General features: G+C 37.1%; 1 protein-coding gene across 1 annotated transcript in view; it reads left to right on the top strand.

Annotated features, from left to right (window-relative positions):
• The first annotated feature begins 4,721 nt into the window (after positions 1–4,721).
• znf236 (zinc finger protein 236) overlaps positions 4,722–16,852 on the top strand; it is a 40,205-nt gene continuing 28,074 nt past the window's right edge. Inside the window, exons 1-10 of the mRNA XM_088411302.1 lie at positions 4,722–4,775; positions 6,980–7,113; positions 7,589–7,753; positions 7,831–8,009; positions 9,344–9,474; positions 10,025–10,197; positions 13,490–13,612; positions 15,333–15,485; positions 15,678–15,858; positions 16,326–16,598. Of these exons, the coding sequence (XP_088267428.1) occupies positions 4,724–4,775; positions 6,980–7,113; positions 7,589–7,753; positions 7,831–8,009; positions 9,344–9,474; positions 10,025–10,197; positions 13,490–13,612; positions 15,333–15,485; positions 15,678–15,858; positions 16,326–16,598 (1,564 nt within the window). The 5' untranslated portion in view covers positions 4,722–4,723. The remainder of the gene's footprint in view (positions 4,776–6,979; positions 7,114–7,588; positions 7,754–7,830; positions 8,010–9,343; positions 9,475–10,024; positions 10,198–13,489; positions 13,613–15,332; positions 15,486–15,677; positions 15,859–16,325; positions 16,599–16,852) is intronic.

Below are 16,852 nucleotides of genomic sequence, written 5' to 3'. Positions count from 1 at the left end.
TGTGTCAATCATTTGATCTGATAATACACTCTTAAGCTGCACATAGTGAGTTTGATCATCTCGGTAACTTTTTATACAGCTGTAAGCCACACTTCATACCATACCCTGCTAATTGTCCCATTAACAAAGTATGATCTACAGCAGTGGTGTCAAACCTACCGGGCCAGCAAGGATGTTTAGTCCGGCTCGCAAGATGATTTCATGAAATACTAATGATAATAATACTATAGTGCATAGAACCATCCCCATTAGTTTGCTGTTTATAATCCTGTAATGCCCTTGCGTGTGTTTAAGAATTCAGTCAGTCATGGTTCTCTCCAATTGCTTCTTTTATTGAAAGAATTTTTTTTAAAAAGCATGGTGCTTGGTGTCTGTCGCAACTCATGCTTATGCTTGATAGCTTGATAACAACTAATGACATTTTTTCAAAAATGCTTCTGCAACATTCTTTACTCTCTTACTCATGCATGTGAATTAAATGCTAACCAGGAACAAATATTCATACAAGAACAGAAAGCAAATTGTCCATAATTAACACAACACAAAACTACAGCATGTCCACAAAACAAAATAAAACAAAACAAGATAAAAGTCGAAGCACTGTATGCAAACTCCCAAATTAATTTGACAAACACAAATTACTCACAAACATGTAAATGACTGAAAATCCTGTCAATACAAAATAATATGTTTCAATCGCGACTGATAATGCTCCAGATATGCTCAGAGATGGTCAAACTAGTACACATTCCATTCTTTGCCCATAATCTCAATTTAACTACTCATTTGAACCATTTTGAACTCATTTGAACTATTTTCATATCTTGTTTGTCATAAATGTAATGTAATATTTTGGTACTGCAATTTCCTGTGAAACGACAATAGGTCTTGCACTATTTTTTTTATAATTTTTGTTCATCTTATTTTATACTATAAAAGCTATACAATTTATAGCTAGCTTCAAAGAGAAATTTAATAAATGTTAAAAAAAAAAACACAAAACTTTGTCTCCCTGCAGACTGTAGTATGATGATTCTTTGCACATCTATTGATTGAGAAAGAAAACATTTTTAATTGAAATGAATCGTTTTGAATTGAAAATTGTTTTGAATTGAAAATTGATTCTGAATCGAATCATATACCCAAATATCGGAATCAAATTGAATCGTGAGATGGTCAAAGATTCCCACCCCTACAAAATAGGAAAAAAAGATCATAGAAAAGTCACATTCATTACGTGCAACTTTAGGAAAAAAAATATATTGTGATACATTGGGGAACAGACATTTATTTTACTTCATCTTTATTTTTATAATTTACTTTTCAACATTATATTTACAATTCACCGCTGCTATTCACGAGTAATTGGGACCAGGCCGGTACACAGAGCAAAAGTCTACATATAATTGAAAATGTTTTTAAGATATATTGCATGGTTTTATCTGTTCGGCACACAAGAGGATGGAGCTTCCTCCATGTGACCTCTGAGCTAAAATGCGTTTGTGTCAGAGAAATCTCAGAAAAGAAGACTAGGACAAGCCTAGCTGCTTAAACAGCAAAAAGAGTAACTCAGACCAGCCAAGATTGACTTTTCTACGCCGGCGTAGGGAAAAAAGCTTGGGCAAATGTAACTCGTGGGTCTTCCAACGCCAGTTTTCCACTTGCCCAGCCGTTCCCCCCGGCTTTTATTGAATAGAAGCATAGCAGATTACAAGACACAACAAAAGAGCCAGCCGGGCGCCACCGGCAGCTGGGCCAAGGTCCCGGCTCACACTTTCGTGCGTCAACAGTTCTATCTAAGGACAGGGTCAAGATGAACTAGGATTGCATAAATGGGTAACAATGAACTAAGAACATAATGATAACAACCTAATATATGATTCCCTTCACAGTTTGACACCCCTGAACTATTGGATCAGCGCTCATTGTGAGCTCATGAAGAGTTCTAGCTGTTGTGACAAAGTTTCCAACAAACATCCTATTTATAATAAATCGGTAACCAGCCGTCAAACTGGCGCACATCAGATATGACCACTTACTAGCCTTTGGAATTTTTTGAGGGTCACTGACAACACCCTCAGCGAAGTAAGCTAATGTTTCCGCAAACGACAACATTCGGAGGGTTTTTATTTAAGAGCCTGCAGCACTCTGGCAAACACTTGATTCAACCACGCTAGCATTCCTGTGCAGTCTTTTTCATGAATGATAATATCATAAAGGTAAAGCAAACAGGTCTCCCATTGTAACTCAACCAATAACTGGTCCTTTGAAATGTGGCTGGTGCGTTGAAGAGACCTAATGGCATAAATGTTCCACTTAAACAGAACTTTCCAAGTACAAAATGCTGTAGCTTTAAGGGCCAAAGTCATTTCCAATTACCAGTACCAAGACATCAAGTCATCAGTGCTGACATACTTGGCTGTGGACAGGGTATCGAGCATGTACTGAATACGTGACAAAGAATATGCACCCTTAATAGTACCCTCATCCAAAGGTTTATTGTTCACACACATTCTTGGAGTCTCATCCTTTTCTATACAATAACAATTGGTGAGTGCCCAGCTGCTGCTTCTGGGCTGAGCCACATCAACATTTTAATACTTCCACACTTGTGGATTGCAAGCTCCCTTTTTTATCCAGCTAAAATCTGGTGAGGAGCTTGTTTTAAGGGGGACCCCGCATAGTCAATATGTCAGGTTGAACAACCTTTGGAGAAGACATCTCCATGAGACTGTAACCACTACCCATCTTAAGACAATCACATTCACAGAGTTTGTCACAACTCTGAGATTACAAAGCTTGTAAGTGAACAGTTTGGCTGTGCCCCAACCTTTTTCAATCCTTTGACTCGCTGCAGTACCCCAGCCACTGACCCTTTCTTCAGGATGAGTGGCTCAGCACTTGGGTTAAAAATTCTAATGTGTGCGGTTGCTGAGTTCTTAGCCCTACCACGACCTGAGCCACAAGAACTTGATGCTTCTCAATTAATGCTATTGTCCAGCTGCAATTCCTACTAATATACAATTCAACCTGTAAAAATATGAAAACAATCATCACAATATATCTCATTTGGTTACTCTGATATTTTCTCATTTGAGCTCACATTTGCTGTCAAAATAGCCAAAATCTTGTGTTTATTGTTTTTTATACTTTGTTTTTTATATTTGTTATTTATCCCGTGACCAATCACAGGATGGATTGGAGAAGAGTAAAAATTGAGTCTTTTGGTGATAATTACTGACTGTTTTACATGATAACTGAACCTGACAAACCAAGCCAGGGACCATTACATTGCTTCGCTTTCTGCCTTCGGTGGTGTTGTCTGGAATCATGCTGACTCAGACACAGAATTCGTTGGAAGCACACATAAAAACATTTTAAATCACTTCTGAGGTTTTTACTGCAGTAGACTTTTAGTGTAAACATTTTTACATACAGACTTATTATAAGTGCCAATGTCCAACCCTATCAAGTGGCCCTTGAACAGTCACATTAAATCGATTTACATTTTAAATCACTTCTGAGGTTTTTACTGCGGTAGACTTTTAGTGTGAACATTTTTACATACAGACCTGTTATGAGTGCCAATGTCCAACCCTATCAAGTGGCCCTTGAACAGTCACATTAAATCAATAATATGGCTTTGTACCATTCTAAAAACTAAATCAGAAAAACACTGACCCATCTCAGGCAGGTTAGACCCTCTCACAGGCTCTCAAATGAGCTGAAAGAGAGGTACAGTATAGTAGGTTACATTCAAAACACTACTGCTCAAATCTGACTCAAAATGAGAAACAGTAATCCTATCAGTCTTGTTTAGTTCTCTGCACTGACTTCATGTTGCTTAAAGAAAAAAGTTTAAACAGCTTTGTTTGTCTGAAATTGTCGACATAGCTTATCACCAAAAGTACATCTCCGACAGAATGGTCCGATATGAACCATCTCAGACTTACAGTATCTTGCCTTGTCAGCTTAAAGGTTCTCAGTAAAATCTCAACATAATTTCTAAAATTAAGTCAAAAGAATGATGTTAAAATATAACTGTCTGTCCTAGATGTTGGATTATTAGCATCTATTGACAGTTGACCACTGTTAAAATGATCTGTTTTCTGATTATCTGATTTATATAGCTTTTCTTGCAGTTAGTCCAGACTTTGGCAAATTTAATGCTAATTTGATTAAAATAATTTGGACTTTTTAAAGTCATGTGTTTGATTTCTTTGGCTGATATTTTTCAGTCCCTGCTGTTCAATGCAATCTTTGCTTTGTAAAGTATTAAATGGCCTGTGTGTAATATCCATATTTTTACAGATCCCCTCTTTTTCTATCCTTAAATATTCCGTCCATATCTATCTATCTATCTATCTATCTATCTATCTATCTATCTATCTATCTATCTATCTATCTATCTATCTATCTATCTATCTATCTATCTATTTATTTATTTATTTATTTATTTATTTATTTATTTATTTGACCGATACCGCCGGCTCATATTCCGTTACATTTATTTAAATGTTTATCTTTTTATATTTTACTCTGTCGTTATGTTTCTATAGTTGGCGTTTAGAAGACACCTGTGGAAGTATTACAAGATGTCAAACAGTAGATGTCTCCCTCGTCGTGCAGCTGTGCGTCTCCATGGCCACTCCGCACTAGATGACAGAGCCGCCATTTTGAAAAGCAAATTGTTCATAGCACACCCGCTCCGAGAACTGGAACTATGCCGCGGGGCCGGCCTCGCAAACTGAGAGTTAAAAGCAACGACGAAACAGGTAACAAGTGCCAAAATGCAGCGAATAAAAAATATCGATCTTAGTCTGTCCAAAGAAGCCGGTGTTGTTTTAATAAACTCCTCCAGGTAGTCTCTAATAATACTTAAATGTAGTGTATATAGTCCCCGGATATAGTATTGCGGGTGGGCTTTGCTTTGTGCGGCGAAGGAGTGATTGAGGCGGAATGATATTAATAGTATTTCGGTGGCTCTTTTCACTGGCTTCCAGTCTAAATTTGTGGCCGGAGGAAGAAGGACTGCTCTGTAGGCGGTCGAATGCTTCATGGGTGTTTTGTACTGTCGTGGTGTTTGTCGGCAATTTGCCGTTAGCATGTGTTTGCTAACTCGCTCGCTCGTCGTAATTGCTACAATTAGCTTAGTCGCTAACTCGCACAAATGGTGCCTGTTGTTTGGATTTTGTCAAACAGTCCTATAACCCCTAGCGAGCTGCAAATGTTTAATAAATATTTGGGATATGTTTCACCAATCTCTCATTGAAAAAAATATCTATCTATCTACATAGATAATTGCATTATTGTCCGTATTGGAACTATTAAAGCATAGGATGTTTGATATCGTTTAAATTGCAAAATAACAGTTGTCAGTCTTCGACATTTCGGATACAGTTTTACTAATGACTACCGTGAACCGCAAAAGCACTTGGTTACGTGGAAATATAGACATTTACAACATTTCGAGAGTTCACACGAACGTTTCACAATTAAAACGTACATTCACAGTACAGTCACAATCGTAACACCTGATAAAACGTTTTGAAACTAGCAGTTTGATATACAGATGACTACGTTCTTGCATGGTGAAACGATTACTATTGCGTTCAACGGTTTGGAATATGAATAGGATCAAACTAAGGTAGATGGGAACATTGTGTAGCCTGAACTATAAATGCTCCTCTAATTATTGGGAGATAAAATAATGCACTTAGTAGGATGAAAGCACGGTAAAGTTAGCTGCTCTCAGTAGTAAGAAATTATGCATACTGTATTTGCCATCAACCAAATTTCCTATGGAATTAATGCCCATTTAAATGCACAAAATTATTTCCTGCATGTGCAGACATTTAGACTATTGGATGCTCAGTAAGTGTCATGGTCTTCTATTTTACGTTTGTTAAACTGGGCTGTGGTCTTCCAACAATAAATAAATAAACACCGTAATAAAGTATTTAATCACTCATGGAGTGAGCAAAATCCCAGAATTACTACTTGAGTACTAGCCTGCCCTTTTTGAACAAGCTACTCGTTTTCATCTGCATTCCTTAAAAGGAACAGTAATCCAAAAACAGATATTGGCTATGTATTAAACAATTTCATCATTCAAACTTGCATGCCCTCAAAGATGATTTATAAATTGTGAGGATATCCTGCTTAATCTATTCATAATGTTTGCAACAAACCGTTTATTGAGACTAAAATTATTTTACATGACGTGTGTTTCATCTCAGCGACATGTTGCGTGATGCTGCTGTAATGGGGACAGTTTAAAGGTGGCCTTTGACCCCTATGTAACTGTCCAGCTGAAGTTGTGACACTGGCTTGACTGGGCATATATAAACGTAATAAATATGGTGAAATCAACACGTTCTTGCTGTTTTAAGTATTTTCTTTTCAGGATTAATCTAATTAGTTTTCTTCACAAATGGTAAATATGTTGTTGAATTTTATACTAGAAAAACAACTTAAGTGCCCACAAAAACCCTACGCAGAACAAATATTTTCTCACAGGTTTATGTAACCTGGTGGGAATACACAAATTATGAATGACTCGTTGCAATTTATATTACGTCATCGTTATACAGGGCAAGTGCTGACCTACAACCCAATTAACATTTTGACATTATCAAGCGTTGACTCACAAACTGTGCTCTAATATTTGGCCACCCAAGCCATCTACTCGTGACTGTGCATCGTCAAAGATTTTTTCAAGATTGAATTTACAGTGGGATAGCACTAATTGATCCTCGAGCCATCCATGTGAAAAATTGTGACTGACTTATAGAGGCTACTTTCAATAATAGTGAATGAATTAACTTATGACCTTGGAACAGTTCGGTATCTTGCTCAAGTGAAATTGAGTACTCAACTATCATCATAGCCATCACATCATCCGGTGCTTTTCTTTCAGATTGAAGCACATTTCACTTGTTAAAAAGTCATTAATGTTTTTCCTTCATTTCTGATGCAGACAAAACTGAAAATAAGGTGGATGGTTTCAGTGATGGCGAATTCAAGGATAAGAAGTGCACAATATGTTCACAGATATTTACCACAGAAAGCCAGTTGCAGAAACATCTTCGTGAGCATGAGATCAATGACAAGGTAAGAAATACAGTATTTCCCAATAGTGAGTACACCCCTTGCGTGAATGATTGTTCGTCTCTGCATGCCCTGCAATTCGGCTGGCAGCCATTTCAGGGTGTCACACGCCAACTGCCTGAAGTTAGCTGGGATAGGCACCAGCAAGCCTGCGACCCTTGTGAGGAGAAGCGGCTATAGAAAATGGATGGATGGATGGAGTACACCCCTTTATACGTCAGCATACATATGTTTTCATGGGACAGCACTAAAATAATGGTGCACTGAAAAGTAATCAGTGTACATCTTTTATAATTTCAAATTTATTGCACCCTCAAAACTCCTCAAAATACAGCCATTAATAGGGACGCAAGCTATTTTATCAGCATCTTCACTTGTGAGGCGCATGTATTATCTTGGGAAATGAGATGTGTACATATAAATGTTTTTACTGAATATAAAATATTATGTAACATTTTGTGTCTGCTTTTCTCTCCAGCCTCATCGATGTGACCAGTGTCCACAGACATTTAATGTGGAGTTCAACCTCACACTCCACAAGTCCGTACACACAACCTCTGACTTCACCTGCCCTGTATGCAATAAAAAGTTCTCCCGCATTGCCAGTCTCAAATCCCATACAATGCTGCATGAAAGAGAAGAGGCAAGTCTAATTACAACATAAAATTTGTGAATGTAATCCCAGTTAGAATGAATATGTGCTCTTTTGCTACATTGCAGAATCTGATCTGTGCAGAATGCGGGGATGAGTTTGTTCTTCAGAGTCAGCTCGCTCTTCACTCGGAGGACCATCGTAAAGAGTTGTCCGGCATCAAAGTCTATACCTGCAAGACCTGTGGGAAGGAGCTCAAGACATCTGCACACCTCAAGGAGCACATGAAGTGCCACATGAAAATGAGGTTAGGATGAATCAATAGAAAAAAGAAAAATAAATGTGAAATGTTCAAAGGAGATGAGCTGCTCCAAAATAATAGCAGTGATCAAACTGTCAACTCATTTGGTGTTTATGAGTTAAGTAAAACAATGAAATGAGCCATATCATAGTGTTTTAAACTTTCCAGAGTTAAATAATGGAACATAAATCATGAAATTTTACATTTGGCACATTGGGGATTTAATTTTGAATATGAGTTTTTGATAGTGACATTTCTAACCAGGAAGTGAAAAAAAATGCGCCTCTCACCATCTGGCTGTCATGCCCCCTTCATTGCCCCCCTTCATTGCCCCCCTTCATTGAAGTCATTCTAAAGATGACTGAGGGAGACATTCCGAAAAAAACAAAAACAAAGACAAAAGCTAACACAAAACTGGGGAATGTAAACTTGTGTGCGCAACTGTGACTTTACATCAGGTAGAAGTAGACGTAAACAGTAGTTCACATTTAGAAATGTAAGGTTAGTAGCAGAAGAAACATGCCCCTTTTTGTACAGCATTAATGTACTATTCATCAATGCACATGCTTAATATCTACTGTATATATCGAAGCTATCATGTGCTTAGAGCTATGGCATCTTTGCAATTCTGGAAATTGTGGCCAAGTTCAATAGTAATTTGATGGCAAATTCACATTTGGCAAAGCTTCACCATTTAAGCCGATATCCCACTAAGGGCGAAACACTTCGACTCTGAACAATTTATTCAAAGTCACCAGAGATTGCCAAGGTCTAGAGGTTGCCAGACGTTCCTCTTGCTGCAAGGAAATTTTGAAAAAGAACAACATCTATCAACCTTCAACGAACCCTGGAGGAGATCAAAAGAGGCGTTATCTTCCGATTTGGTGCAAGTTCCTTCTTTCCAACTCTGATGTTAAAACGAAAGTAAAAGAGGCATGGCAGCCTGAAGCAAGTGTGTTTTTAGTCTGCACTAGCAATATGGTGCGGTGTACAGGCAGGACAAGGGCCTTCCTCCTCATTCTGAAGTTAACAAGGGAGACACGAGAATGAAAGCCCCTTATCTGCTCGGGCGGGGCCCCTGTTGAGAATGCGGTAATGACTGAGAATTCTCAGAGATGGGTCAAGAAACAAAAATAACACTTTGGGGGTGTTTAGGCTGAATAAATAACATTGTAACATGGTTAAAGACTCCAAAAAGTTGAATTTCCATGATCGGGCCCTTTTAACACCATTTAAGTTCATAGGGGGGGGTACTTTGCATATGTTCCCAAAATTTAGCCTACATTTCAGTCATGCAAACAATGAAGTAAAAAGAAAACACTTTAATACCTTTGTTACAGGCCGCTGTCAGCTAGTTCCAGAAATTACAAGAAAAATATTGATCGCAGTGGGTTCACAAACAGTTGCCATCATTGTGGGAAAGCATTCAAAAAGCCCAGCCAGCTTGTCAGACACATACGCATACACACAGGTAAGTGTCACACACTCACACGTATTTTCCTATTATCACCATTCACACAGCAGATGCTCACCCACACAACACCACGATTTTCTTTGTACTTTACACACAAAGTAAAACTAATAAAGTAATGCTACTATTACTATGAACTTGGATAAATTAAGATGAATTATTTATTTGCCATCTTTCAGAAATGGCATGAATTGCAGTGAAACATAAACTGCAATATGATGTTTGATTTTTCTCAAAACTGGTTTACAACAGTGCTTTCTCACAGATACCAACAGGAGTGGACCTGAGCACCTATGGGTTTTTAATTTTTAGTACAAAGCTCAACTTGTTTTCTTTTATTCTTCTTTAGTCAGCGATTTTTACCTATAATAGAAGGCCTAATATTTGGGTTAATTTTATCATCATCACATTGTCCACATTGGTTGTCGTTGCCGTAGGTCAGAATTCTTGTATGTCCAAAATTATGATTTTTTTTTTTTTTTTACATACATGAAGCATTAATCTTTTCATTCCTGCTAGAGTTAATATGTCTCATCTCATTTTTACTCAGGTGAAAGACCCTTTAAGTGCACACATTGCAGCAAGGCCTTTAACCAGAAGGTAGTGCTGCAAACTCACATGGTGAGACATACTGGGGAAAAGCCTCATCTCTGCATGTTCTGCCCGGCTTCCTTCTCACAGAAGGGGAACCTACACTCTCATGTTCAAAGGGTTCATTCTGAGGTAAGAGAGTACTAGTTGCATTGGTTTGAAACATTTCCAAATATTGAACTTTTTGGGAAATGTTTAATAGTTTCCCTTTTTCAGAGCCTTTATTTTTTATCAACTCGCTAGCACAAACACAAAATGGCAGTCTTTTTGCTCTAAACAAACCTAGTTCGTATGACTTTTGTAGCAATTGTCGTGTAGAAAATTATATTATTGTTGATTCTTTCTCACCTCAAAATTGTGTGTAAGGACACAGAAAACCAGGAAAAACAGGGGGTGGGGGGCTTCCTTTGAGTGGTATTACTGTTATGTTATGTTATTACTGTGGTATTACTGATAACAAATTGAGTACTGTACTCCTGTATGGGAAAAAAATCCCCACAGTGGTCAGTGTTATAAATTGATTGTGACAAAAGTAAAAATTAATACAAGCTTAAACAAAATGTACCAATGAAAAACAGACATTGCTTTTGCATCATTAAAAAAAACTGAGTAAAACTCATGAAATAGTCTCCCCTGACAAAAATGATGGTACACCTAAAAAAGATTTATAATAATTTGACCTAAAGGACTTGTTCCACCGAGGTGTTCCTGGCTTTTAATAAACATCATGGTTGTCTTCAAACTTGTAATCCGTCAGTCAGCCTATTTAAAAGATAACAAGTAGTCATTAGGATGTTTTTTGACATGGATTGTAACACACTGGCCAGAAGAAAGGCAGGAAATTGTTGTCTAAGATAAAATAAAGATAAGTACGATAAGGTAAAGACTCCAAGTAGCCTGTCCTTCCTATGGCTACAGTTGGACATATTATTCAGAAACTTAAGATCTCAGTACTGTAGGATATGGCCGCAGGAGGAAAATTTAACGTTGAAGGTTGAATGGTAACAAAAGAGCTCCAAAAAAAAACTCCAAGGTCAAGGTTTATCTGCAGTACAGTATTTTACATTGCACATTTGTCTTTGTTTGAGCCAAAATGGAATGCTTGGGAGATGACCAAAAGTTTGACCTTTGTTTAACTGTTAATATTACAGAAAGTTTAATCTAATTTTAGTCATATAATTTCAACAAAAATTCAAGTTTTAGACCATACTCTTTCAACTAAAATTCAAGTTTTAGTCATAATTGAGTCCTCTTATTGGATCTTTGTTTTACTCATATTTTAATCACCCAAAATAGAGTAATTTTAAGACAACTCAGTTACCTGAGTTACTTTTTAATTACTTTTGTCGTTTGTTTCCTTGAGCATACATGACAACTTTTATCCAGAAAAAAGTATAACACACCTATTTCTAACCGCAAAATGCCTCAGAGAATTATTATAGCTGATCAATGAATGTAACCATGTGCAGTGAGCAGTCCTTCCGAGAGCAATGTTGATAACACAGCCACCGAAGACAACTTTTTATCTTACCTAGGTTCAGTTTAAAGAAAGCACTTCTTGCTAATGTGATTGTTTGTTTTCTTACACTTTTCCCAATGAGGTCATTTGGAACACTGAAAACTCTCTACCAATGCTTAATCTGTCTCATCAGACCCAATGTTTATGATTTCAAACTGTGAGAAAATGTATCATTTTTGCCACATGGGGGCAAAATGTGACTTCAAAATGTGACTTACTCGTTTCGGCCTGTCATCTTTGATAGAGTGGTTTGTAATCGCTTGCTGATTCGTTCATCCTCAATTTAAATGACCCATTCCATGTCTGTGCAGAGATCAACAGCACTGAAAATTCTAGCTCCAAAGGGGTTGTGTATAAGGGACAGTTTTGAAAAATGACATTTGTACATTTCATTACTCTTTTGCATACTTCACATCACATATCTATTTTCTCATAGCTGTCATCTGTCTTTAGTCCAACTTCATGATTGCCACTTCTTTGTCCTTAACAAAGATGCCATAGCTGTCATTTGTCAAGGGGATACTTGCCTGGCCCTCATTCATACAGCTATCTTTCCTGTACAGCTTGACTTATATTTCAATCACTGGCACATACACATGAGCTGACGTGAGATCATGTTTTGACCTCAACCCTAAAATTGTCTTGACATTTAAATTAAACCAGGGCAATTGATAATTCATTGACAAAAATCTTGTGTATAAAAAGGTTGAGGTGTTTTGTACCCACTTTGTGTACATACAGCAGCTGAAATAAGTATTGAACATTGTAACACTAAATATATTTCCAAATATTCTGTTTACATGAAATTTTCACCAAATGTAGGGAACAACCAAATTAATGATGCAATGAAAAATAATGAAAAATGATCAAATAAGCTAAAAAAAATATTTGTTTTAAATAATTTAAAATGACACAGGGAAAATGTACTGAACACATGGAGAAAGGGAGTTGCAAAAAGGCATGGAAAGCCAAGATGACGCCTAAAATTGAACATTAATCAAAATGCAATCCACCCTCTTGTCATTGCATATCAATATCAGCTGGTTCAGTTTTAAGTGATGGTCTCCAAAAAGGTTTCATTGCCAAGGCATGAGTAAAGACACATCTTGTGATTGGTAAGGTCAGGGTAATAATCCGAAACATATGGCCAATGAAACTCTCATTTGGTTTCAAAGAATAAAAACAAAGCTGCCGGTGGAATGGCCAAGCCAATCAGCTGATGTAAATGCAATTGAAAACCAATGGAGGGAACTGAATCTCAAGTTGGTCCATAAAAGAAGCCCACAGAACCATCAAGAGCTGAAGACTGCTAACTTATAGGAGTGGGCTAAAATCATGGCATAGCAATGCATTCGACTAGTTTCTCTCTACAGAACCTGTCTTAAGGCTGTTGTTGCAAACAAAGGCATTTGTATAAAGAATTAAAAAAAAGACCAACCTGAGTTTTCAATACTTTTCCCCTGTGTACATTTACATTTTTACATGCAAATTAATTTCAGTTTATTTGTCTTGCTTTCTTTGCATGAATTGATTTATTTGGTTGTTCTTTTCCTCTGGTGAAATTTTATTTCAATAGCATCTTTGGGAATATATTTACAGGTAGAAATGACTACATGTTCAATACTTATTTCAGCTGCTCTATTTTAAGGGCTAGCTCGATTATTAGCACAAATATTTTCGTGCATATTAGCCCAGCCATTTTTAGTAAATCGGCTGCCCAATAAGAGATCATCTTAAAATTGGGCAGACCTCAGGGAATTATATCACCAATATTTATTTTATTGACCTGTACAGCACCAAAATCAGAGCTTGGACAGCTTATGTCTGAGGATTTAGGGGAATACTGGGACATTTTCAACTAGAACCCAGTCATGTAACGGTTGTTGTTGTGTGATCCTTTTATAGGCGAAAGGTGTGCCATTGTTTCCCTGTATGGACTGCAGTTGCGTCTTTAAGAAGTTGGGCAGTTTGAATGCACACATCGGCAAGATGCACATCTCAGTCATTGATGTACCTTCCAGTTCTCTGGTAATGAGAAACAACATGTAGAAGGGGGTGGAGGTATTTTAAAGCCTACTGGTTAGATACAAACAAACAAACTTTTGACACAGGTATAGAGTCACTTGACTGAAATGGCTGCCAGTCAATTTACCATTGTTTAAGAAAAACTGCAAAATTACAACATTAATGTGGTAACAGTAAAAACATCACAACAAGTACCGGGGACTAAAGCAACCAATAAGATTTGAATTGTCTATCAAAAGATGGCAGCATTCCTTACAAACTACTGTTTCTGTTTGTGAAATAATTTAATCAAATGCATTTGGCTACATAAAATAAACATTCTGATGGTGCTATACTGTTTTTTTTTTTTTTTGCATTGAACCATTTGAACACACAGACCACAGTTTTCAGTACCTCCTCTGCTAACGAAATATATACCCACAGCTGTCACAGAAATAGTTTGAATCTGAGAAAAGTAATATTAAACATTTAATAATGATAATCAACCCTTGAAAATCAGACATTGTGCTTGAATTATGAATCAACATACTTATTTAAATGTCATGAAACAATTTAAAATAAAATTAAAAAGAAGTAGCCTGTACAACATGTATGGCACCTTTAACTATGTCTTTTTTTTAATATATACTTTTGAGGTGATCACTAGATGATTTTTGTTACTATTATTGAGACTTCTGCATCTCCTCAGCCCACTCTTCCAAGTGCTCCAATTTAAGTGCTCTGATTTAAGGGGTGCTTTTTCCAGACAGCATGTTTCAGCTGCTTCTCCAATTATTCAATAGAAATTATCAAACCAAATTGGTTGCACTTCAGATCCATGCAGTTTTTCCTCAACCATTTCTTGTTGCTGAACCACTTTGATCTCTCGGTAAAGCCTTACTCAAATCATAAAATACCCTTTGTACTGAATCCCGAGTGAATGTGTTATGCCTACCACACACTGGTGCTATCTGCTGAGCAAAAAGTAATTAGAGGTGTTTGCTCAGCAGATAGCTTGCTGTGTGCTCTTAATTTTCGGTTTTGTACCTCTAACACACTTGTGACAAGTATCGAACACGTTTGATATTTATACTGAGAGACGTTAAAAAGTCACCACATGCACTCCAGTTCCGTGTCTCGCATTTATTGGAACACACAAGAAATGCCAACACTTAATAGCTAAAGAAATCAATGTCAATAACTTGCCTGTCCACTGAAATTTTGAATACTGCTTCTATTTTCTGAAAGCATTGGTACTTCTTACAATTCACGCTTATTTCATCTGTGGATGTTTATTTTGTATGCAATTACGCATTTTTTAATGATTGGGCTAGCATACTGTCAAACAATGGTGTGGCCTGTCATGGGTTCCACCTTTACAATGACATCAAATCCTGCCTTGAAAAATTCACTGATGCTCAGACTTGATTGTTGCTGTTGGAGGTGGAGTTTTAAATACATGCATTTTGTGCGTGTTACTTGCAGTAGTGTAGATGTGCATAGAACTCTTCAGAGAGGCAGTTTCTCTTCTCACATAGCTCAGTAGGGAACCAAAAAATAGACTTAATCTCAATTTCATGCAATGCATTTGTATTCCACTGGTACACACTACAACTACAATATTAATGTTGTCAACAACTTACTTGCATATCATTGTGCACTAATGAAATGATTAAAAGTTTGCCTTGCCCTGATTATGTGTTCTTGGTCATGTCTCTCATCCCCCTTACTACATGTCCCACAGGAGACCGAGACAACAGGTCCTTCAGGCTCAGATGGCGGAGAGGGAGTAACAGATGTCATCCAGCAGCTACTAGAACTCTCTGAGCAAGTCAAGCCCCAACCCCCAGAGCCAGCTGTTGCCATGGAAAGTGCCATTAACCAAGACATCCTACAGGTGAGTCCTACTGCACTTCATAGAGCATTAAAGTTAGTGGCATAGAATATATAAAATCCTGTTCCATAATATATATATATATATATATATATATATATATATATATATATATATATATATATATATATATATATATATATATTATGTATTATTCTTTTTTTAGCTACAGTAATTGAAATGTTGTTTTTACAGCAAGCTTTAGAAAACAGCGGGCTGAGTGTAGCATCAACTCAAAATGTTGATGCCAATGCCAGAGAGCCTCAGAACCAGGCATCTGAAGGCACTAATTTGGAATTGAAAAAAACATCACTTCTCGACAAACCTATCAGAGAAAGAAAAAGAAGCATTTTCAAGAAACCTATTCAAATGCCAGGTAAGGAAGCATAACTCATTAATTTTGGATAAAGGTACACTTCAGCCGAAACAACATTCAGTTGATTGATACGATAAACTGGAATGGTATGGAGTAATTTCGCTGTCAAAAAGACATGCGCTTTTAACTGTTGAGCTTGAATCGTCTTCATATTTTATTTGAATGTTTTTCAAGTACAGTACCGTAATACAGTATATGTATTTGGAGTCAAACTTTCAAATCAACTGTGGTGTAGTCGTGATGTCATGTCTTGTGAAGAGTAATATTGTGCAAATGAGAATTGTACTCAAAAATACTTTGCACTCGCAAGTTTTCTCTTCATAGTCACAGAAATGAATTAAACCACACACAATTTTGAGTTATACAAAGACAATTCAAACGCGACACAAATTAGAATGGTACTAGGGCTTTTTGACAGAGATGTTACTCCATAAAATGGCGGCTTCATTGTCCACATCTGTTCTTAGGCTCCATCAGGGAGGAAAATGGCATCCGCTGGCATGGATGCCCTTACTGCTCAAAAGAATTCAAGAAGCCCAGCGACCTTGTACGTCATATTCGCATTCATACTCATGAGAAACCTTTCAAGTGCAAACAGTGCTTCAGAGCATTTGCTGTCAAGAGTACCCTCACAGCTCATATGAAAACTCACACAGGCATCAAAGCTTTTGAGTGTCAATGTTGCCTAAAGTGCTTCTCTACCTCTGGCAGCATGAAGGTGCACATGCGACTGCATACTGGTGAGTATGTTCATTTTATTGAACTGTCTTTTATAACACCATGGAAAGCACAAATTAACCATGTTAGGCACATTTTATAATAAGCCCTAGTTAAATGTTGGAGTTGACATTTGCACACAATGTAACATCATGGAATGATTGCGTTTAATCATTATTTTAAAACATACTTTTTGATAGAGTGCATTGCTTATGACAGCCGAGGCTATACAATGACTCCAGATTTGATGCTATGCTGTCAGCTCTCAGCTCTTTCT

This window comes from Hippichthys cyanospilos, chromosome 3 (assembly GCF_059441005.1).
Source record: "Hippichthys cyanospilos isolate Australia breed blue-spotted pipefish chromosome 3, RoL_Hcya_1.0, whole genome shotgun sequence".
In the NCBI taxonomy this organism is placed as follows: domain Eukaryota; kingdom Metazoa; phylum Chordata; class Actinopteri; order Syngnathiformes; family Syngnathidae; genus Hippichthys; species Hippichthys cyanospilos.
The sequence above is the reverse complement of the archived record's forward strand: the minus strand, read 5'-3'. Positions and strand labels throughout refer to the sequence as shown.